The 24,215-nt window shown below is 38.0% G+C and overlaps 2 protein-coding genes and 2 long non-coding RNA genes across 4 annotated transcripts; 3 read left to right on the forward strand and 1 right to left on the reverse strand.

Annotated features, from left to right (window-relative positions):
- Positions 1-3,700: 3,700 nt before the first annotated feature.
- LOC131326842 (uncharacterized) lies at positions 3,701-5,000 on the forward strand. The gene is made up of 4 exons (XR_009200123.1): positions 3,701-3,776; positions 3,888-4,306; positions 4,383-4,566; positions 4,758-5,000. It is a non-coding gene; the product is annotated as an uncharacterized LOC131326842 (long non-coding RNA).
- Positions 5,001-7,420: 2,420 nt separating this feature from the next.
- Positions 7,421-9,359, reverse strand: LOC131327596 (uncharacterized). The gene is made up of 3 exons (XM_058360746.1): positions 9,132-9,359; positions 8,283-9,000; positions 7,421-7,848 (listed from the first exon to the last, which is right to left on the reverse strand). The coding sequence occupies exons 1-3, from the start codon at positions 9,357-9,359 to the stop codon at positions 7,421-7,423; spliced, it is 1,374 nt and encodes a 457-aa protein (XP_058216729.1).
- Positions 9,360-16,468: 7,109 nt separating this feature from the next.
- LOC131326878 (uncharacterized) lies at positions 16,469-17,417 on the forward strand. Its single transcript, XR_009200126.1, has 3 exons — positions 16,469-16,536; positions 16,661-16,685; positions 17,156-17,417. It is a non-coding gene; the product is annotated as an uncharacterized LOC131326878 (long non-coding RNA).
- A 1,879-nt stretch (positions 17,418-19,296) lies between these two features.
- On the forward strand, positions 19,297-23,374 carry LOC131327598 (uncharacterized). Its single transcript, XM_058360747.1, has 10 exons — positions 19,297-19,318; positions 19,938-19,996; positions 20,139-20,365; positions 20,451-20,508; positions 20,675-20,746; positions 20,833-20,892; positions 20,979-21,101; positions 21,197-21,294; positions 21,993-22,068; positions 22,913-23,374. The coding sequence occupies exons 1-10, from the start codon at positions 19,297-19,299 to the stop codon at positions 23,129-23,131; spliced, it is 1,014 nt and encodes a 337-aa protein (XP_058216730.1). The 3' UTR covers positions 23,132-23,374.
- Positions 23,375-24,215: the final 841 nt, after the last annotated feature.

The following is a 24,215-nucleotide window of genomic DNA, read 5'->3' on the forward strand; positions in this document are numbered from 1 at the left end:
ATAGTATAGCACTTCGGTGCAACTCCCTGAATCTACCAGGATTCTTTCCATATCATATTCCCCAACTCGTAGGGTTATGACCAAAGCATCATTATGTGGTACCTGGACTCCTCCCAGATCTTCATCAGTAAAAACTATGCCCTCGTTACTTGCCCTTTCGTTGCGCCCTCTTTTCTTTCCCAACTGCATTACATGTTGGTCATGTTTCACTTGTCTCTGAAGCAATCTCACCTCATTTCTCGTATAAGGTTCGGCTAATCCATGTATCATATAGATTACCCCTTTTGGAATCTGTTCGTAATCCAATTCCATTGCCTTGTCTTTATCCTTGGAATCCTCTTGGATAAACTCTTTAAGGTAACCTCGTGAGACCAAATCATCAAGATGTCGTTTAAACATCTCACAGTCCTCTGTCATGTGACCCCAATCCTTGTGGTAACTGCAATGCTGATTCGTAGCACGTTTTGCATCTTTATTCCCACCAAGAGTTGGGGGCCATTTGAAATATGGTTGATTCTTTATTCGATAAAGAATCCTGTAAATGGGCTCTTTCCAAACCGTGTTTATTGAAAAGAATGACTTGGGATCCGGGGCTTGCTTATCCTTGTACTGCTCTTTCTTTGCCTGCCCATAATCTTTCCTTTCACGATAAGTTTTGGGCTCTGGTTTGTCAGCTTTCTTTATAGGCTCCTTTACTTGCTCGGCGGCCAACTTTCCATCCTCTCGTAGGATGTCATCCTCGTTCCTGGCGTGCTGCTCAATCCTCTCCATTAGTTTTGCCAATGTCTGCACGAGACTCATGTTTAGAGACTTACGCAGTTCCCCCCGAACAGGTAAACCCGTTTTGAACGTGGCTATTGCGTACTCTTCACTACATCCTTCAATTTCGTTGAAGGTTTCCCAGTACTTTTTTGCATAAGTCCTGATCGGCTCGTCCTCTCCTTGTTTCATAAAAAAAAGACTCTCAAAGGTTTTGGGAGCTTTCCTGCTCGTCAAGAACCGTGCAGTGAATTCCTCGGCCAACTGCACCCATGTTCGGATGGAGCGTGAGCCCAATTTGTGGAACCAGGACAGAGCAACCTTCCCCAAACTTGACGGGAACATCTTGCACATGATTGCATCATCCCCTTCATGCATGAACATCGCTTGCTGGTAATGCTGTATATGGGCCACGGGATCAGCATCTGTCTCGTAGAGGATGAATGTCCCGTGCTTTACCCTGGTCGGCAATCTAGCCTCCTGTAACTTTTTTGCAAAAGGGGAGGATGCTATATTCTGCAGTGCTTTCCGTGCTGCTTCCCGTGCAGTCATGGCTTCATCCTCCGGTCCTTTCTTGGACCTAATTCGTTCCCAATCGGAATCAGGCCTCTCGTACCTGTCCCTATGATGTTTTCTACTCCCTTCTTCTTCGGGGGTAGAACTCCGACCTCTGCTTCTCCTCTTTCTTGGAGATACCCTCCTTCGCTCGGGTGTTCGGATCCTGCTCCTCCCTTTTCGTGGAGAAGTTTTACGTCGCCTCGGGGTCAGACTTCTGCTTCTGCTCCTCCTTCCTCGCGAAGGAGCCTTTTGATACTGCACCAGAGCGTATTCACTACCTCTAGAATTTCTTCGAGATAGTCTAGAGTCCTCCGGACGTTCTCTGATTTTCTCTAATTCTCTGATCTCATGTTCTCGTTTTTTGATCAAACGAGCATACTCCTCGATTTCTTGTCTCTTCTTATCAAGAACGTCTTCGCTACGGTATATACTCCTGGAGTGTGCAATCGATTCATCCCCTCGATGGGATTTAGTCCTTCTCGTGGACTTCGATGCCGTCTCTCCATCTCTATTTCTGGAGTTGCCATGGATAGTAAGGGGGTGGCCCTTACTCGTGGTCCTTCTGTGTCCTCCTTCGGGCTTTCTCGGAGCCCCGGGTGGAGACTTATCCCCTCCTCCAATTAGCACATCCTTCGGGTCGTGTGGCGTTGCTGGCTCTACTTCCACCATGGTCGTATTTCAAAGGGAACTCTTTCGTTTCCCACAGACGGCGCCAATTGTAGGTGGATAAATTCAAGTAGTGCTTTGAACAGCACTGGAATGCAGCGGCTCCACGTGGCTCTTGAACGTAACCCTGATTCGTCAGAGAAACCCTTATCCTGCAAAACAGACAAGGAGTGAGCGCACCTTTGCCTCTCGTGGCAAAGGCCCTCCGATGCCTTTGTTAGTATTTCGTACTAATGATCAAACCCTAATTATCAGTAGGAAAGCAATAAGATTGCAGTGTATTGCGTACCTTTTACCTCTAGGCTTGCTCTGTTTATATAGACATTCGGATGCTTGGTGCCCAAGCATCCCTATTGCCATAGGATTCCCAGCTCGTATAGGAAACCCAGGATATCAAGGATTCTCGTTTCCTTTATCAATTTATGGAAAAGAGTCCTTTTAGGAGTCTTTTCCATTACTGACCGAACATCCCATTCTCATTGGGTATCTTTCTCAGACCCTATATTCTCGGGATCTTATTCCTTAACGGAGTACCACTGTTTCTGGACTCTTCCAGAATGTTCCCTCTATTTCATCATCTGACAGGACCTCTTTCCTTGTTCGGCTGTCTCATAGCCGAACAAATGGTCTGGACCAGTTACTTCACATGTAACTGGTCCTAAGGAAACAATTTGGACCATATCCTTTCTAAGGAGCTCTCCTTCTGTTTGTCTTTTCTTTTGCCGAACAATGTATCTGAACAGTGGCATCACATGTCACTTTCCTTGTATCTGGTCCAATAACGTCTCATGTTATTGTACCGAGAATCGTACAACCTCTCTGGACCATTGACTTCTCATATCAGTGGTCCACAGTGCGTTGACCCTTTGTTGACCATGCTCGGGCTCATTTTGCACCTGTTCGGGAATACCTCCCTACAAGGACTGATATTGATTATCAGCCTTGGCTCTGCCAACCCCCCTCAGGGATCAAAACAGCAAACAGCAGGAATTATACCTTTGCTTGAGCGTCTCGAAAATGGATTTAAAAAGATGGTGTAGCTTGGAAAATGAGTGTATAGATGTGATTAGAATAGAGAGATATCAAGTGTGTTAGGGTTTGTAGAGCTTTCTTGCTTGAGAATTGGTAACCTTTTGCAAGATGATCAATGGGGGATATTTATAGGACAAAAGAAGGTGTGAGGTGGGTGAAGGGCTTGGCCTAGTGACAAGCCAACAAGGCTAGCCAGCCCTCCTTGGTGGAGAAAGTGGCCAACAAGGTGAGGGGAGTGGTTGTGAGGGTGGTGCAATCTATGCACCTGCAAACGCTATTCAGTTGACGAAAACGGGGTTCCCAGGTCAGTAGCCCCCTGATCATCACAAAATCCAGCTGGAAAAAGGAGAAAATGACAGGTATTGACCATCGCGCGAGGGACTGGATCTATCGCACGAGAGTGTTACCAACCCACGCGATGGTCAACAGTCAAGGCTTTGACTTTGACCAACACCTGACAAGTAAAGCATCGTGCGAGGGATCCAATGAATCGCGCGATGGTCAACCTCTGAGGTCAGGGTTTTTATTTAGGGTTTTTGGGTTTAGGATGGCCTCCACTCACTCCAAGCTCAAACCATTTCACTCTCAAGACTGTTTTTGACCTGATTCATCATCGGGGAAACAAGAAACCGAAAAAATAAAGTAAAACAATTGAAAAACCAGATTGGGGTGTCTACAGACATTATAGCTGAAAAGCTAGAAAGAGCATATAGGGAACCATTGATGACAGAGAGACACATTGTATTACTCAACAATTCAAGGTAATCTGAAACACATTAGGTTATATGTTTCTATTTTTTTTTTTCCTTTTATCTTTCCATAGGAACCACACAGATAACCTAATCTTATTGTTTTTTTTTTTTGAAAAATAGACAAGTGAAAGTGTGGAGAAAGATGCAGAGGGTAAAGATGAAGAGGAGAAAGAAGAAGAAGAAGAAGAGGAATGTGGTCCTGAGCATCAAATGGTGCCGGATGAAGAAGTGGAAAGGATAACTATTGAAGCTTTCACGGGTGTACTAGCTGAAAACAGTCCAAAACCAACCAAGAAAAAGAGGAAACAGGTGGACCCTTCATCTCCTGTATAGAATGTGAAAAATGAGACAAGAATAGAGAAGAGGGAGGAAGGTTTCGTCTATGAAGACCTGAAGAAGGTAAAGAAGAATAAACAAGAGGAGATGGATAATGTGATACCAAAATGGAAAGTTGAAAAAACAAAATTGAGTAAATGGCTGGCAAAAGAAGACAAAGCTTTGTTGAATATATTCTATGACCTAAACCAGGGGCATGCAAAGTAAGTAAAGCTACACTTATTTCATTAATTCCCAATTCTATTCTCTTTGTATAATTCTTTCCTTTTGACATCACAGTGAAGAAGTCTGGACGGACTCTGAAACACGTTATACCATAACTTTCAAGTCAATAATAAAGCTTTTGGATGACCTAGACATGGGGAACGAGGTAATAGACGGGTACACATCAATGCTGAAAAGGGAGCAGGAAGTTAAATGACCGACGCATGAAAATAGTGCGTTCTTCACATCCAGCTGCTGGGTAAGTACATTGCCCTTTCCCCACAACAAAACATTGTTATGTTCTCAAGGTATATAATCTATTCAGTTTATTCAGTCCTATGTATCTCACACTGTTTTGATGTCATTATTTGTTCATGTCTGTGCTATACCAGAAATGCAGATTTTCATATATGTTTGTGTTTATCTAACTAATATACTTTATTCCCACAGATACTTATCAAAATGGCAAATCAGTCCCCCAAAAAGTACCTCCTTGATAGCAAACTTGAACAACTCTACGATGAATTACATGATAAGGGCTTAGATTACTTTCGGTACCTTGTTTTCCCGATGAACTCTTCAGGAAATAAGATGAACAAAAAATAGCCCATTTCATTGGACTATGCTTGTTTATGATATGCAAGAGGATGAATGGAAGCATTACAATTCATTGAAACAAAGAAAGAAGGAGAAATCAGGTAACCCTTACCTTAAAGATGCTGCAATAGTGGTAAAAAACCTTCACCTCTCTCTTATTTGCTTATAATCAATGACTGCAACTAACATAAAAAATTTACTTTGAAAACATAGAAAACTGCTGTTGAGAACTTCATGAAGGAATTGGAAGCAAGAGGAGTAATCAGCCACAATTCAACTTGCCAACTCCCATAGGGTCAATTTTTAAATATGGTGCTCAACTAAGAACAATGCAAGAAGCACCACAACAGAATGATGCTTCGTAAGCTTCAATCAAACTTTCCATATTTAAGCATATGACGACATCTATTGCAATCTACTAAACTCTATCTCTTGAATATATGCAAGGTTGATCGTGGACCCATTGTTTGTTACATCATCAAAAAGATCTCAGAGTTTGAAGAAATACCACAAAAGCTTGAAAAAGAAGATGTTTCAGCTTTTAGAGTGTATTTGGTCCACAAGATTTTACATGATAAGCCAAGATCATGGACGAAAGAAAAGTGGCAAGACACACAACTAGCTCAGGATTTGACTTTTGTCAAGTAGACAAATCTGGATTCAGCATTGGTTTAGGAACAAATTCTCCTCTTTTGTTTAGGAACACAATTTGTGTTAGTGGTTCAAAAGAATAGTTTGTGTTGCTCTTTTGTTTAGAAACAGTTTTTCCTCTTTTGTTTACGAACTCAGTTTGTATAGGTGGTTGGTTTAGTAGTTTGTAGTTGGCAGAACAGTTTGTAGATGGCAGAACAATGTCTAGGTCGTTGCTTTAACAATTTGTAAGTGGTTCGTTTGACAGTTTGTAACTAGTGACAATCTGGATTTTGATAGTTACATAAAACTTGTATTTTGGCTATGATTGACGACTGTGGTTGTTGGCTATGATGATAAAAGACTCGGTGTGAGTTTATTTGTGAATTTCGACTGTGAATGGTAATTTAGGATGAGAAATGCCCGGCGTGGGCTGATATACACTGTTGTTTCTGATATTTGTTGCTGTTGTTATCAGTTTGAGACGCTAGGCATCAGGCTAGGCCATAAAGCAAGGAAACCCTGTCAATTTTTTTCCCTGTTTGTTGCACATTTTTCGGGCTTGGCTTCTTAAGTTGCCATGCTTTCCAAAAAGAACATTAATCTTGGTACATTTGCTCGATACCTATGCTGCTACATATTTGAAAACTGAAATATGTACATTTGTGTTCATACCACTAATGTGAATGTGCAAACAGATGATGAAATCTGTCATATTATGTTTTCTGTATTTTGGCAAAACATACAGGACTGGAAATCTGTGAAAATTAGTATGCTTTATTATACCAACTAAACCAATAAAATCTTATCTATCATACAAACAATACTCTGCAATATCCCAAGAACAAGTTCAAATCGAAGAAATCAAACGAAATCTGTCAAACAGACAATGAAATTTGTCATATTATGTTCTCTGTATTGGCAACAAAACATACAGGATTGGATGCTTTATTACACCAACTAAACCAACAAGATCTTATCTATCATGTAAACAATACTCTGCAATATCCCAAGAACAAGTTCAAATCGAAGAAATCAAACAAAATCTTATCTATCATCCAAACAATACTCTGCAATATCCCAAGAACAAGTTCAAATCGAAGAAATCAAACAAAATCTTATCTATCATCCAAACAATACTCTGCAATATCCCAAGAACAAGTTCAAATCGAAGAAATCAAACAAAATCTTATCTATCATCCAAACATCACTATGCAATATCCCAAGAACAAATTCAAATCAAAGAAATCAGACAATACTCTGCAATATTCCAAGAAAGTTCACTCAATTGGCCTTTACATCTCTTCTTATTGTGGTTTCCCAACTTTCCACACCTCCCATACCTTATTTGCCTCACCTTCTCTCCCTTTGATCGAATTCTTTGAACCTTAGGTCTGCCCCGTGGCCTTCTTGTATTAGAAGGAAGAACTACACAGTTCTCTTTTGTCACTTCTGGAGCTTCGAGAGTGGGAATAGGATTTATCATACTCTCATACGACAATCGAAAAGCTTCAACGATGTAAAAAGGATCTATGTAGTTTGATACTTGTACGCCGACCTTTTGAATAGCCGTCACTGCATGCACACAAGGAAAACCGTTCAACTGCCATCGACAACATGTGCATGTCCGTCTCTGAACATCAACCACAACTGTTGGAAGGGAGAACACTTCAAAAACATCTTCACTTGCATTTGCCACAGTCCACGACCGACCTTTATTGAAACTTGTGACCAATTTCTTATCCATTTCAGGACACACGATGCCGTTCCAGTTCCATGACTGTTGCCTCTTATCACACATTTGCTCCATCAATTTAACCCTTAACGTGTCAATCGCTTTTAAAATTGGCAAATGACGGGCTTCCAAAATTCATTTGTTGAAAGACTCAGCTGAATTTGCACATGACCCCATATCTTCTACCTTTAAAATATGCATTTGCCCACTTGTCAAGTGGCAACGATTCAACAAAACCCTTAGCTTTTGGACCACCAACATTGCAGAGTTCTTTAAAAGCTTCCTCATAATCAGAAATCGATGGTGCATATGCACAATAAGAAAATAACTCGACTACTCTGTCCCTAAAACCATTAGACAATCTGCCCTTAAACTTGTCCCTCAAGTTGTTCTTCAAATGCTGAAAACAATACCCATGATATCCGTCAGGAAAAACCTTTGGAATACCTTTCAAAAGCCTAGAATGACAATCTAATGTTATTGGAGGAGATGACAGAATTGTTGACAACTTCCTCAAAAACCAAAGCCAATTCTTGTCATTTTCAGAATCAACAATGCCATAAGCCACTGGAAACAGTCCTAATCCAAAAAAAAAAAAGTATTCATGGTATAACATAATTAATGCAAATCAATCCTTTGTATCTTAGAATCTAAGGTAAAATATAACGTTATCTGTATTTATTTATTAATCTACTCTGACTGTATATCAACAGAAAATAATAGATGCTGTTATCTATATTAATCTATTCATGGTATAATATAATCAATGCAAATCAATCCTTTGTATCTTAGAATCTAAGGGAAAATATAACGTTATCTGTATTTATTTATTAATCTGCTTTAACTGTACATCAACAGAAAATAATAGATGTTGTTATCTATATTAAACTTGTCTCACAATCTTCCAAATAACATAAACAAAAAGCTAATATTGAATAGACAAGAAGACGAATAAAAATAACTAACCTTGATCGCCATCTTTTCCTATAGCTCCGAAAAGGGTTCCTATGTACCTCCCCTCAAAAATGTCCCATCGAGTGCCAACAAAGGACGACAGTAATTGAAGCCTTTGATACACGCATCAAATGCTACAAAAATCCTTCTAAAACAATTAGATTTGTCAGAATACTCAACATCAATAACACTTCCTAGGTTTTTCTCCTTCGCTACCTCAGCATACCACCTCAGTTGGTCAAAAGACAGTGCATAATCTCCATAGAGCTCATCACCTGCCTTCTCAACCCCAAACCAAGCATGGTGATAACTGATTTTACTCCCATAGTACTTCTCAAAAAATTTCACTGCTTGTATTGGTGCATAGTTTGTCTTTGTTCGAACTTCCTCCCTAATCTCTTTAGCAACCAACTTTGAACTCATCCGAGGATTCTTCGAACTAGCAAAAACACCGACACAATTGTGATTCTTCTCAAACTCCCTAATGCAAAAGAAACTGTTAGATCTCTCAATGGTTGCATGAATAAACCATTGACAACCAGATTCTGTATGTTTTTTTGAACACTTCGCCGTTACTCTAGACTTGTCATTCTTCAAAAACTTATATACAAATCCGACTTCAATAGAATACTTTACTAGACAATCCTTAAACTCTTGTACTCTGCCTCTAAACTCTTGGCCAACATGATTAATCAACCTAGCCCAACTAGCAGAAAGATGGACAGTCTCGTGGTGGTGACTCGTGGTGGTGACAAAACTTCTCAAGTGGATCTTCTTCTACCATGCAGAGTACTACTTTGACCGACTTCAAAATTTCTTCGACATTCAACACTTTCAACAACAATACTCTGATTATTATGATCAACACAAGAAGAAAGCACTTCAACAACTACATCAACGCAACTAACCCCATACGCACCAGTCAATGTGAACATATTTACAAAACCGGCATCATTATCTAGAACGCAATTGTCATGTCCACCTATAGCATACAAAAGTTGAAAACTAGAGGTTTCCAAATTTGGCCACTTTTTCTCCAGACTACGGACAACATCGTCAAAGCAGAAATGTCTCCTAACTAGTACGACAAGAGTTTTTGATCCATATTTGCACAGAAGAACAATAGAAGATTCCATACTAAAAATTTAACTCCTGCAAACAAAAAATGAAAACAAAATATCATTATTTGTGTCGATCTGTCCTATTAATCTGCTCCAAAAAAATGGAAAACAAAATATCATTGTAAACATCGATCTGTTCTATCCATTCACTCCACAAATCGCACAAATGCACACACACTCAAATGAAGAGAGAGAGATGTCGCCTGCCAAATTGCAGTAAGAAAATAAACGAGAGAGAGAGAGAGAGAGAGAGAGAGAGAGACTTCCAATCGCAGTGAGAAACCTTCGTTAGATCACAGTGAGAAACCTTCGTCCGATCGCAATTGAAATAAGCTCAACAATTCAAACCTAAACCTCCAAACCAAAATCGAAAGAGAGAGAGAGAGCTCAGCAATTGAAACCTAAACCATGAGAGCAAGAGAGAGGAAGCATTGACCGTGAATTTGGTCGTCTCTCACTCTCTACCCAAATTCACGATAGTAATGACCGCGAGAGAGGAGAGTTTCAAATCTTGCCGTTATATACTAAGGGCAGTTTGGTCCGTTAATGGACCTAACGCTGCATAACTTCCAAGTATGATGGATCGCCGGCCTGTTAAAAGAATAACCTGGACCATAAGGCCCAATAAATCTAGACTGTGGACTCTAGCCCAATTTATTGCTTTTTTTATTTTGTGTAGGTTCCTCAAAAAACAGATAATATTAGTATTCGCCATGCCACAAGTATAGGAGCAACCTACATTGGTAAAGGCTTTGACTAGGCTTTATTTTTTTTTTTTGTAAATTTGCATTCGAGTTTCAATAGAATACAGATTTAAACTTTTCACACCTTTTGTTCATTACTTTGCATTTGGTTCATTCATTTCACATGTGTTCGCTTTTTGAGTAAGAATCGGGAAAAACATGCATAACGTAGGTATGTATTTGCTGCCAAAAATTATAATGAAGACCGCATAACCAAAGGAAGGACCGAGATTTTCTTTTAATTTATTGGTTCGTTGTATCACTTTTATTAGTTACGGTAAGGTAAAGTATGTGAGTTATCTTGATAGGTAAACAACAACAAAAACTTTTGTTCAATATAATTTTTTTTTTTAAACAAATTAATAAAAATGATTGAAGTTTCGTTCTTAAGTGAAGGTAATGAGTACTGTTTGTTATGATGAACTTTTATATCCGTTTTTAGAACGGATCTCCAATTAATGGAAAAACTTGATCCATGGTATGAGTTTGATATAACTTTTTTTTTTTTTTTTTGATAGGCAAAAAGTTTATTGATATAACAATTCTTCTTCCTAGCTTTTTCCGTTTCTATAACAGTACCTTTTATATATACTTTAATTCATCATGTTAGTTTATCTATTGTTTTTAGGAGAAAGTCTTGAATATAATCGAGGCATGGGGCAAATCAGATTTGAACATCTTTTATCAGTTCAAGGCTACGAATTTGGTGTCATAAAAGGGCACACTTATCCTACTATAAACTTAATTTTGTTTGTGCCTTTATGATTATTCCTTTTGGTTATGCAGAATTATACTTAATTTTTATGTATTATTCTTCTAAGTATGAGATGTAAATTCATATCAAATCATAATTACGTACAAACATTTAACTGTGTATACTTGGAATTGTCCCATGCATAGTACTAGACGTGTCAAATGGGCCATGCCGGCATGGCACGACACGGGCACGGGGCGGCACGGCGCGTCACAGGCACGGTTTTGGCCTGGCACGGCACGACACGGCACGGTTTTAGTGGGCCCGGAGCACGGCACGGGCATGAAAGTGGGCGGCACAGCAAGGGCACGGCACGAAAGTTGGCCTGGCACGGCACGACACAACACGGTGGTAGATGGGCACGGGCACGGAAAGTGGACATGAACGGCATGGCACGGCACGGTTCTAGCAAGGCACGGGCATGGGCACGACCCGGCACGACATGAGCACGGCACGAGGCACGAAAAAACCAAAAAAATTAAATAAGCCAAATGGCTTTTTTTTAATTTAAACAAAAATTAAACAATTTTTATTCAGTAAAAAAATATTTGTTTACCTTTATTCAAAGGTAAACAACTAAGATATTTAATTTTTTAAAAAAAATTCTTAAAAAAATCATTTTTTTTAAAAATAATTTTTACTTTTAAAAAATTATCAATTTTTATTCGGTAAAAAATATTTGTTTTGTGTTTGTTAGTAAAATAGGCTTTGGACCTTTGGTTTATAAATTTAACATTACAAGATAAAATGTAAAATTAAAAAAACTTATCAAAATATGTATAGTACAAGAGTAATTTAATACGAAAGGAAATATGCAAGAGTCATATATTATTTACCCCAAATCTAACAAGAAATAAGAAAAAAGTGTCAAACAAAAAAGAAAAAAAATACATAGTAGAAAAAATAAATAAATAAAAAGGGGTTGACCAGACTAGGACTTGAACCCAGAGGTTCTTTCATACACAAACAAACCACTATGCCACCAATTAACTTGTGTTATAGATTTGAAAAATTAGTATAAAATATGTAGCTCTATTATATAAAAACGAGACCATCAAGCAGTAGCCACACAATCGCAACACAATCACGACGATCGATACCATTCAATGCGTTCATTTTGTTGTGCTTAGTGTTTTAATCATGGAATCCTATTTTTTCGTGCATCGGATTTTGAAAGCTCTTTCATCAGCACACTAATTCATTGTTTGATTGAATTTTGTTTACGTCCAATCAAGTATGTAGCGATAAGCATTGTACTTGATTATTGGCATGAATGATCTAATCCCTCCCACATAAAAGTTAGATGGTTCCGATTTTTAAAAAATAGCTTGGGCAGCCATCAAGTAATGCATTATAGGACTTTAATGCCTCTAGAAGCACCGAATGTGTTCCGATGATGTGGTTTCTGACATTCGATTATCACCTATTCAGGTGAGAAACATAAATTTGATAAGACGTTAAATTGTAACGGTTTAGATCGAACATTCGAAAAAAAAAGTCTGCAGCTACCTTTCAAATCTATACATTGAACTTGGTTGGTTATGAACCAAGGTATTCTGCTATAGTATAATGTACGTTAGCCACACAATCACAAAACAAATATGACGATCCATACCGTTCATTTTGTTATTCTCTGTGTTTTAATGACTCTCACCAATTTTTGGGTCTATCGGGTTTTTAAAGCTCCTCCATCGACACGTAGATTCATTAATAGAAAAATGAACGTTATAAACAATCAAGTATGTAACAATAACCAATATACTTCATTTTTGGCATGAATGATATAATCTCTCTCACATAAAAGATAAATGGTTCCGATTTTCAAAAAACAGCTCGGGCGGCCCTTGAGTGATGCGTTATAGGACTTTAAGAGAATTTTCCGCTATTTGGTGCATATAGATTGTGGTGTGACTTATGCACATGATCATATCTTGGCCAAGTATATATGCAAAGAGATGAGACTCGGCAGGCCCTAGAATCTTCCTTCTCTCTCTCTCTCTCTCTCTCTCCCAAGTCTCAAACGAAATCCAGACCAGACGCATGAGTCCAGATCTTCTCGATATCTAAGTTTCCCGTTGCCGACTAGCCGTTGCTGTTCAGGTCTCAACGGCTCTCTCTCTCACTTTTTATCTCTTAACGTCTCTCTCTCTCCCACTCTCACAATCTCATGACTCTCATCTCACGGTCACCGATTCACTCTCAGTCTCTCAGACTCTCACCCACTGAGCCACAACTCTCTCTCTCTCTCTCTCTCTCTCTCTCTCTCTCTCTCTCTCTCTCTCTCTCTCTCTCTCTCTCTCTCTCTCTCTCTCTCCTCTTTTAAGACTCTAACTCAGTAACTCTCAGTCTCAAAGACTCAAACGGACACGGTCAAACTCAAACCCTAGAACTAGATCTGACTCATCTGAGTTGTCGTTGCCATTCAGGGTTCGTTACATTCAAAGATCCAAAAGCCCTTGATTTGTCTATGGAACTCGATGACTGAGGCTCAAACGGTGACAAACGTGAATGGCAAGTTTCCGTTTTCGGTCACAGACGTCAACAGATCTGACCTCTCTCTCACAGGTACCTCTCTCTTTACCCTCTCCAGTTCCACTTATCTACTGTAATTAGGGTATTTGGAATTAGGGTTCCAAAAAGATTTTTGAAATTAGGGTTTCCAAATGGCCAGATCTGATGTTATTAACTATTATTCTACTGTACTAATTTTCTCTATTTTGTTTTCAATTTTTTGTAGGAGATGGATCCTGAAAACATTCATTTTGACAATGAAGGTTTAAACCCTAACTCGGATGATGATGGACCAACTCTACCACCTGGAAGGGAGTCTGTAGGTGAAGCTACTTCAAACATTGCAGTAGGTTTTACTCCTACAGGCGTAACAGGCCATACCCAATTGGCCCAGTCTGGTGGAAGAAGGCGTTACTCTTGGGTATGGAAACATTCAACCATAGTTGACAACTTTAAAAATGCACAGGGAATCGATATAGGACCTAGAGCTGTATGTAATTATTGTCCAAATAATTATACCTGCATAAGTAAGGGCGGCGTAGGGCATCTTCAATGACATTTAGAAAACAAACATAAAAAATTTAAACAAACCGAAGTTGGAGTCAGTGGTGAATCTGGTGGTTTTGATTCCGTAGGTGGTACGTCGAATTTCGTATATTCTCAATCTAGTATGAGAGAGGGATTGGCCCGTTACGTAGTTGCAACAGAACAACCATTTACTTTTGGTGATGATATTAGATTTGAATATTTTGTCAAACATTATCTTAATCCTCTTTTTTCAAAAGTTTCTAGAAATACAACTAGAAGTGATTCTTTGAAAGCTTTTATTGAAGTTAGAAATTTTTGATAAGTGAAATTGCGGAACTTGGTAGTTTAATCTCTTTTACTTCTGATTTGTGGAGTGGTTGAAATAATCTTGGTTACATTTCTATGATAGCTCATTATATAGACTCCAATTGGATTTTGAATACAAAAATTATTGTTTTCCGTTTAGTGGAGTATCCTCATAATGCTATGAACATTTTTCAATGTATAATGGGTGTTTTTAGGGAGTTTGAAATTGTTGATAAAGTTTTCAGTATTACTTTTGATAACCATTCTGCTAATACCAGTTCAATTGATTTGTTCAAACAAAATTTGACTACTCTTCATGCTGGACAATTTTTTCATGTGCGATGTGTATGCCATATCATTAACTTAGTTGTGCAAGATGGTTTGAAACATATAGGACCACAAATAGAAAAAATTAGAGATGCTATTCTTTTTATTGCTACTTCCCCAGCTAGGCAACAAGAATTTGAAGGATTGTGTGTAAGTTACAACGTTAAAGCAAAAAGATCAAAACTGATGTGAAAACTCGTTGGAATTCAACATTTCTTATGTTAAAATCTTGTAGGAATCACATTGATGTAATTTCTGCTTATGTTAATTCCAAGTATATGCGTACCGATGGTGGTTTAACTCGAGCTGATTGGAATATTGCTTTTGAGTTTATGAATTTTTTGAAAATTTTTTATGTTGTTACCTTAGCTTGCTCAGGTGTTCGTTATCCTACTACTTGTATTGTGCTTAATCACTTGTATAATTTGAGTCACACTCTTAAAAGTCATAGAACGAAACCAAATTTTGTAGTTGCTTGAAAGTCTATGGAGGATAAATTCAACAAATATTTCGAGAACATGCCAATAATATTTATTTTAGCTTCTGTAATGGATCCAAGGATTAAGGTAAGAGGTGTTGAAAAGCTCTTAAAAGGGCTTGGTGAGAATTTAGGGATTACATTACCTTCTATTTCTACTGTCACTGCACTGTTGACTTCTATATATGCTTCATATGAGTCTAAATTTGCATGCACTACTACTACTACTGCTGTTGCTCCATATTCTTCAAGTATTAATCACCCATGTTCTACAAGTAACAATGAGAATGACCCATCTTGATTTCTGATTTCAAGGCCAGGTAGTAGTGAAACTTTTTCACGATCTGAACTTACTCAATATTTAGAGATAAATTTAGTTACCAATGAGGAGTTTCAATCATTTGATATCTTAGCTTGGTGGAAAAAAACTGAAAAGACATTTCCCATTCTTTCTATCATGGCACGTGATTTGCTAACACCACATGTGTCTTCAGTGGCTTCCAAATCTGCTTTTAGTGCAGGTAATAGAGTGTTGGATGAGAGGAGGAGCATACTAGCTCCTGACATTTTGGACTGTCTTATATGCTTAAAAGATTGGGAGGATGCACGTCTTGGAATTCAAAAATGCCATCCTAGAGATGAATTCAGAGATTATTTTTTGGACTCAGATATAGATGCTGATTAGGGGGAGATGCATTGCTGATGCTGGTAACTTATGAAGGCCTTAAATGACAACTTAATGTTGCCACATCCAAGTGTTATTCTTTATATATCTGAGTGTGTGCTATGATGATATAATCTGAGCCTTTGGTGTTTAGTGTGGCCATGATGATGCTGGTAACTTATGAAGGCCTTAAATGGCAACTTAATGTTGCCGCATCCATGTGCTATTCTTTATATATCTGAGTGTGTGCTATAATGATATAATCTGATCTGAGCCTTTGGTGTTTAGTGTGGCTATGATGATATAATCTGAGCCTTGGTGTTTAGTGTGGCTATGATGATGTAATCTGAGCCTAATTGGTGCTATGTGGCTATAATGATGTAATCTGAGCCTAATTGGTGTTTAGTGTGGCTATGATGATATAATCTGAGCCTTTGGTTGTTTAGTGTGGCTATGATGATATAATCCTGAGCCAAATTGGTGTTATACTTCAAGCTTTCATTTGTTATTGGACTGAGTAAAAATTGAGCAGAAATGACTTTGTATGCTGCTGCTGTTGTCTGAACAACTCTATGCGTCAGTGTGTGGGTGTCTTTCAATGCAAGTTTTAGTGTCCCAAGTGTGTGTGTGTTTGCTGGTTTCAAAATGTGCAGTCTTTAGTTGGTTTTTGGTTCAAAGTTTGGAGGGTTTTGGCCGATTTTTGGTTCAAAAAAGTGCAGGTGTGTGTTTGTTCCAGCAGGTGTGTGTGTGTGTGTGTTAAAGATACAGCAGCCAGCTGGTTTCAAAATGTGCAGTTTTTAGTTGGTTGTTGGTTCAAAGGGAGAAGGCTCCTGGGACTTGCGATTTTAATGGGGTGGCTGCAATCACTACCACGAATCCAAGTAAGATTAGAATGACATTGTCAGCAAAAAAACTGTCTGCTTTCTTTCGTTTGTGCTCTGTTCTTTTTACTTTGACATTTTTTACTTATATGATTTTTTTTTCTCTGTTATTACAATAATGCAGGTCATAATTATTGTCTATTTGGAAGGTAATATTTCTTTCTTTAGCTGAACAATCCTTTTCTGGTGAACGTACGAATTTAGATCTTCTCTTCATTTCATAAACAGAATTCTTATCTCTCTTTCGACATAAAGTGCAATAACTTAACATCAAAATACCAATGGGAAAATAACTTTTTTGTGCAACCAAGGTTCTTAAAGCCGAAACAAGTGACTTTAGCTGATATAGAAAGAGAACATTTTTTTGAACAGACGTCTACGTAGTTGCTAACTTTATGGAATAGTTTTCAGTTTAAAATTAAGAGTTTTGGTTTCCATTTCTTACGCCATTAGTTGTGAAATGGAGAGGATCAAAATCCAATTCTATAATTTACATGTACATGCTTTATTCATGTCCCCAGTTTCTCTTATTGCAAATGAACTCCTACCCACAAGTAGAAGGAAAATAAGGTTTAGCAACTAATGAGCAACTCACGTTTCTTGCCTTTGGTCGATGTAGTGGTGGCAACAATGGAACCTTCGTAAACAACACAGCCCCGGCATTGAATTCTTCGAGCTCAGGTTCTTCTTCCCACTACCTCCATGGCTGTGGTTCAACACGTGCAATTATTCTAGTTGGAGTCCTATCATTGTTTGCGGTTTTCCTATGATTCATATGTTAATGGGTTGTTTGCCAGTAGGGAATTTTAGCTAGATGGCAGTTTTTATTCATTATGTGCCCATGGAGAACTTTGTCTCGATGTACTGCTCTTGGCCAGTTTTTTCCTCTATGTGAATATGTTGCAGGTGAAGGGCTGGGAATTCGGATGGAGATGTGTTTTGGCTAGTTAATTATTCTTTTAAGGTTGATTTATGATTCCTTCAATTCTGATTGATCGTTGATCATCGTAGAACGCTCTTTATCCATCCCATTTGGTTTATATAGATGTCTCTCTTAATGGAAAACAATCCTCTATGTGAATATGTTGCAGTTGAATAGGCTTGTGAATTACTTGAACTGAAATCTTAGAACTATACAAAGCAGTTGAAATTGTTGCCTTTTGAAGTACAGAATGTCATGACAGTATTAGCCCAACAATAACCAGCATTTGGTTGAAATCTGTGTAAGGCGGCCAGTTGGGATTTTTCTTACCTTTGCAAGGGCTATAAAACCAAAAAAACTCGACTTTTAAAGTTGTGTACATTTTTTTGTGGAAATTGAACAGCGTTAAGTGGCAGAAATAACCAGAATTTCACTGGTACAACTGAAGCAGCTTGGATTTGCCCGATATTGTGGCCTGAACGGGACTTGGGCATGGCTATTCCTTTTCATTTTTGACAAGACAATACATACAAACTTGAGACCACAATGATTTTCGCACTTTAAAATTTATCTTTTAGTGCTTTGGAGTGCATTTATAAGAAAGGGGAGTGCAAAAATTGTAACCCAACTTGAAATTATGTTCATGAAGAATCTGAGCTAAACAATACCGGATTCAGGTTTGGTAAACAGGCACTGAGGCACACAAGGATTGACAATGGAAAATGGAAAGTGATTCCTATCATAAAATTAATGACATAGCATTTTTTCGATACTCTCCTATTTATTTTTAGAATTTACTACTCTCTCCATTTTGGATAGAGGTGTGAAATGGGACTTGTGCCACAATAAGGATTGAAAGCATAAGCGCAGATTGACTGAGCCCTTTACCAAACTCGCTTGTATACTAACCGAAAAGTTGTCTAGAGATTTATCAAGTAGGAAGCTGGGAAAGTGAGGAAAAAGAGGGGACGTTCAAAGAAAAAAAAGGAAAGAAGGGGCAATCGAAGTCGAATAGCAAATGGCACGACACGATTGAAAACGGCACGACATGACATGACACGATTTAAGAAAACGGGCCGGCACAACATGACACGTACAATTTCAGAAACGGGCCAGCACGACACGACACGATTGGCAAATGGCACGGCATGACATGACACGATTTAAGTAAACGGGCCGGCACGACACGACACGATTGACAAACGACATGGCACGGCACGACACGATTTGAGTAAATATAGTAAATGGGCCGGCACAGCACAGCATGAAGCACGGTTAGCACGAAGTTAAATGGGCCGTGCCGGCACGACCCGTTTGACACCTCTACATAGTACGTGCATAGCACGGACATTTTTGCTAGTACATACTCGATACAAATGTGTTTATGCTTCTCAAGCTTCCAATTCCTGCATTGCTAATTTTTCAAGAATTTTATTTTTTTTAATTTTTAATTTGTTATAATTGAGAGAGAGAGAGAGAGAGAGATATTTGGGGAGTGGGGAATTGTGAATTATTACAAAAATCACAGATTTTAGTTTTGGTTTGTTTCCTTTGGGTATCATACCTTTTTTTCACAATTGCGATTCAATTTATTACTATCGTTGCGCCCGTTTAATCTGTTGGGCAATAAGAAAAAATTTCTCACTGATTTTTATTTTGTCTTCCGTGCATCGAACGGGTACAAACGCTAATTTTTCGTAATCTAGTGTTTGTGAACACTCAGAATTAATTTGAAAATAGCCAGAAACCTTGCAACCAAATTACTATTCAGTTCCTCGACCAAAACAACTCCGTAATAGTAGTAGCATTTTCGCCCAAATTTACAGAGAAAACATAGAATGATTTGGGGTGTCGGGTATGGTAATGAATAGTAAACGCAGTAGACTAAGGGTTTGTTTGGGGTTTCAATACCTCTCTGCATGTCTTTGATTAATTTTCTCTCTCTATCTATCTCCACTCATTACTCTTAAAAACTTCCCTCAAAACTCAAACCGAACAAGGTGTAAAAGATGGTTACAAGTTATAGGGTTGTATAACGATTTTGAACCCCCATGAGTTGTGAAGAAACTTTAGATTTTAACCAATTGTATTGTGCTTGCTTGGATCAGGTGATCATTTCCAGTGAGAAGCTCGAATAGACTTGCACAATAAGAAAAAGGTACTATTCTTCATATTACTTTGGTACCCAACCGATATGAGACTTCGCTTCACATCCAGTGTGCTCACTCGACAACACCTGCTAGGCCAGGGACACGCACCCTACCCACCCTTGACATGCATACCCGGCTCTGATACCATGTTATACGGTCTTGGGTAGAACTCAACCCCAAAAGCTAGCTATTGAAGTGAGGGTGCCTTTACGCTTATATTCTTCATCTACTTTGGTACCAAGCGATGTGGAACTTCTCTTCACAGTTGTCATAAGCACGTATCAGGTTATAGGCTCTCTAACATAGTGTATTTTTATTTTTATTTTCAGTTTTTGATTTCTGTCCTAACGTTGATATCAAGGAGATAAAGCAGAAGAAGTGGGAAATGGTAAATGGGAAAGGGAAAATAGGAAAAGGAAAAAAGGAATTGGGAAGAAGATATAAGCAAAAGAAAAGGGAGAAGGAAAAGGGCAACATATCAGTAAACAAGCAAAAGCTTAAGTTGGAGTACTTTTAATTTTTGGTAACAGGTTCCCAATGTAGAAATAGGTGAGGTCCAGCAGGCAGCAGTTCAAGCGCAAGTTGTCCTCTTGGTCATTATAGTGCCAAACAAGACTTTAACAATATCGATTAGCCATATTTGTTTTGTACTATATATTTATGCACTTTCTTTTCCTTCCTTTTTAATTCAGGTTTGGTTGGATGCTCATTTTTCATACACACCAACTATTGACGAGGAGGAGACAATAAATAAATGGTAAAATTGGCCTTTTCTCCCTTCTCGATCAGTTGCCCCCAAGCGTAAATTCATTTCACTAATTCATTGATTCTTGTCTCCATAGTATGCAAGATGGTTCCTTTCGGGGAGAATTTGTTGATGGATGCTGGATTTCGAATATCGTAAGGAACTTTAATTTTATATATATATATATATATATATATATATATATATATATATATATATATATATATATATATATATATATATGCCACATTTTTGGCCATTAGGTAACATCAAAATTTTAATCTTCTATACTTGCGGAACCTTTTGTCTTTGATTTTTTAGACTGTCATGGAGTATAGTGAGATGTTGGACCACTATCTATCTCATTGTCACTTTTTCAGCCCCAATGTCGTCGTAAGTAAATTTAATTATATAAGTTTCAACTTTCAAGGTGTGTCGAGCAAAACATTTTATTTGTTTTTCGGTACCATCTCATTCAGAAGAATTTTAAGGAGAGTGGAAGATTGCTCAATACGATATTACTACCAAAGACTGAAAAGGTAAGTAATATGAATTTAATATATCAATGCCATTTATAAGATGCTAGAAACAAAGAAAATGAAATATAATGGAATCTTTTTTGCAGATATTCTTTCCAATCCTCAGAGACAGACACTGGATGCTGCTGGTAATTGATGTTAAGAAAAAATATTTCCTTTGGCTGGATTCAATGAGGTTCGAAAGGGAGAAGAAATATTCTGAAGACTTCGTGAGTATTTTGTACCATTCGAGTACAGTTCTCCTGTCATTTATATATGGCTACTTACCGTTGATATATCAACTGATTTTACAAGTAACATGTAGGCCCATTTCTTGAACCACGAGTTTGTGTTTAAAAGACTAACAGAACAGAATGAGTGGCCAATCAAATATCCAGAGAATACTCCAATCCAATATAATGGGTACGGTATTAATTTTTCATTCATGTTTGATGCATCTCTAAGGCAGCGAAAGACAACTGGCGGCATACTTGATGCAGTGTTTTGTACCCCTTCTTCTTTAGGGGCAAAGAAGGTTGCCGATAGACCTTAGCACCAGAGAGCTTGCCGAAAAACCCTCGGCAAGCCTTCAATTTCCTTATGATGCACAATTAACAATTCTCTGCCCAAACCTTATCCCTCAATTGTGCACAATCCTCTGCTCTTAATCTGGTTGTGATCAATCTCACACCAAGGTATTTGACAGAGAAACATAGAGCACTCTTTTGCATGAAGGCCTGAGAACTTATGAAAAGCTTGCAAATTGTCCCGCTTTGCTTTTGTTTTGGTGACCTAGGAAACAAAAAAAAAATGCAATAAAATTTATTTCTACGCTATTTGCTTCTTTCACAACATAGTTAGCCAGTATATTAACAGACAATACTCTCTCTCTCTCTCTCTCTCTCTCTCTCTCTCTGAGCACGTGTTTGAACTATGATGTCGTAGTTTTGAATGCAAATGAGTTGTTATTTGCAGCAAAGGATGTAAATGGAAAACAGTAACCTAACCTCAACAAATGCTCATTGAAGCATGTGTTTATTCAGTTTGTGCTATTTACTTTTTCAATGCTTTTAATCATGGTTATTTTCAGTTTATTCATATACTTGACTTATGGCATGCAGAAATGATTGTGGCGTGTACATGATGGCATACATGATTTCGCTCGCAGTTGGTGATAAGCTACCCCGATTTAGTCAGGTACAGATATTAGATGCACTATACCACTCAAACAAATTATAGCATTCCTCATGAGTATTTGTTTAAGACTCCTTGATCAGGGTAGTTGGCGACCGAAGCCCAAAAAGATGAAATTTAAGTTTTAGCACTTAGTTAAGTATTTTAGGCATGAAAAAGGAAAAATGTACTTGCTTACTCGTTTCAATATTTTAGGGCAAATTTTTGTAGTCGTCCCTCTAATTTTACGGTTGTCTCAATTTCGTCCATATAGTTTCAATTGTCTCAATTTCGTCCCTCTAGTTTGTTTTATGTTCCAAATTGGTAAAATCGTTAACACCGTTAATGAAACTAACAGAAAAAATATGATTAAAAAATTAAGTCCTCCAATTTTCAATATGGTTGAACCGGTGTGAAGATCTTATTTTTCTGATCAATTTATCTTAAATGGTCATAATGGATTTTTTGGCTCTAAGGCATTTCAATGAGCACCCTAAGAGAGCCCTGAAACTAAATAACGAGTCTTCGGATGCTCGTTGAAAGGCCTTAGAGCCAAAAATTCATTACGACCATGTAGGATAAAATGATCAAAAAAATAAGATCCCTGCACCGGTTCAATCGGATTGAAAATTGGAACACTTAATTTTTTAATCATATTTTTTCCGTTAGTTTCATTAACGGTGTTAACGATTTTACCAATTTGGAACGTAAAACAAACTACAGGGACGAAATTGAGACAATTGAAACTAGAGGAATGAAATTGAGACAACCGTAAAACTAGAGGGACGACAACGAAAATTTACCCAATATTTTATTCACATGCATTTCTTTCCTTAATTCTTGCCTTATCTTTTGATGATCTCTGTAGGCACAAGCGAAAAGAATGCGCAGGACCATATGTCTTGAGCTCAAGAAATGGGATATCATACCTCAATGTCCTCTGATTGACTACAATTTCTTGTATATACAAGAACGTAAGAAAAATGAGTTGAATGAGAAATTACACGAGGAATCCACGGCTGCATCGAGGGATCAAGTGTTCCTAGTGTCCGAAACTTCACATAAAGTGCGCGGATCAAGTAGCTGAGCGGGGGAAGGAAGAAGTGATAAAAAAAAAATGATGCGAGTAATATTATGGGTTCAAGAGAGCAGGGTGTGGGGGAGATAAAGGGTGTAGGAAAAATTCTTGAAAAAAGAAGCCCCCTAATGCCTTAATGAATTCTCACCACTCGATCTGGTTCAAGAACAAATGTTGTTGACATGTATTTTTTTTTTCTTTTTCTTTTCTTCATTTCTGTTGATATTAACTCGAAATCGGTTCCGTTTAAAATCCCTCTCCTTATGTTTGTTAGAGTGTGAAAGAGCTTGGTTGCTTTTGTCTTTGATGATGTAATCAGCCTCCTTATGTCTATAAAAGGAGGCTGATTACATCATCAAACAGTATCTATACATAATTGGTCATTATTGTTTTGCCACACATAATTGGTACATGCTATTTATTACCGCAAACTTTCCTACTGCCTAATTCAAAGTGAAGTACATACAACTTTACACCTCACCTAATAAACAGTACACCCCAATTATTCACCCTCTCCGGAAAAAAGGACAACACTATCATACTTTAAATTACAGACACAAAAGTAAATATATACCACAAAAGAGACAGCTGGCATGAACACAGGAATGTTATTCGGAATTATCTGAACTACTGCTTTCATTCAGAAGAGTCTTATATAATCACCCTTTCCATACAGTTTAAGAGGACAAGTTTCTACAAAAGCTCTCTATAATCTTTTCTTAACCATGACAAAAATAAAATTAACGTGCAAACCCTCAAACCAAAAATCTAGTAGAAGTCGTCACACTTGGTCTAAGGATTTGGGAAAAAAAAAACTAAAGAAGTCGTCACGCGTACGAGTATTGTAACGCCCCCAATTTTGGGTACGTTAAATGAGGCATTTATTATATAATAAAGAGAGTCTGGCTCATTATTACATCATAAATACATCATAAGGAAAGGGTACATTTATTCAACAAGGAAGGAAACTAGGGTTCCTAACACTACTCTGCTTGCTCTTCCATCCTAGCAAGCTCCTCTGCTCCAAAAGCTTCCACGGTGTACATCTTATCCTGTTCATCTAAGAAGTCTGACACATTATACCGGCGTCGCC

This window comes from Rhododendron vialii, chromosome 5a, assembly GCF_030253575.1.
Source record: "Rhododendron vialii isolate Sample 1 chromosome 5a, ASM3025357v1".
In the NCBI taxonomy this organism is placed as follows: Eukaryota; Viridiplantae; Streptophyta; class Magnoliopsida; order Ericales; family Ericaceae; genus Rhododendron; species Rhododendron vialii.

Excerpts from the sequence above, each read along its gene's own strand:
- LOC131327598 (XM_058360747.1), top strand. The coding sequence starts at position 19,297 with ATGATTTGGGGTGTCGGGTATG. Across the intron at positions 19,319-19,937 it reads GATTTGGGGTGTCGGGTATG|TTTTTGATTTCTGTCCTAAC; the intron begins GTAATGAATAGT and ends TTTTATTTTCAG. Across the intron at positions 20,893-20,978 it reads TACTACCAAAGACTGAAAAG|ATATTCTTTCCAATCCTCAG; the intron begins GTAAGTAATATG and ends TCTTTTTTGCAG.
- LOC131327596 (XM_058360746.1), bottom strand. The coding sequence starts at position 9,359 with ATGGAATCTTCTATTGTTCTTCTGTGCAAATATGGATCAAAAACTCTT. Across the intron at positions 9,001-9,131 it reads CATTGACTGGTGCGTATGGG|AAGAAGATCCACTTGAGAAG; the intron begins GTTAGTTGCGTT and ends TCTGCATGGTAG. Across the intron at positions 7,849-8,282 it reads TGGGACATTTTTGAGGGGAG|GACTGTTTCCAGTGGCTTAT; the intron begins GTACATAGGAAC and ends TTTTTGGATTAG.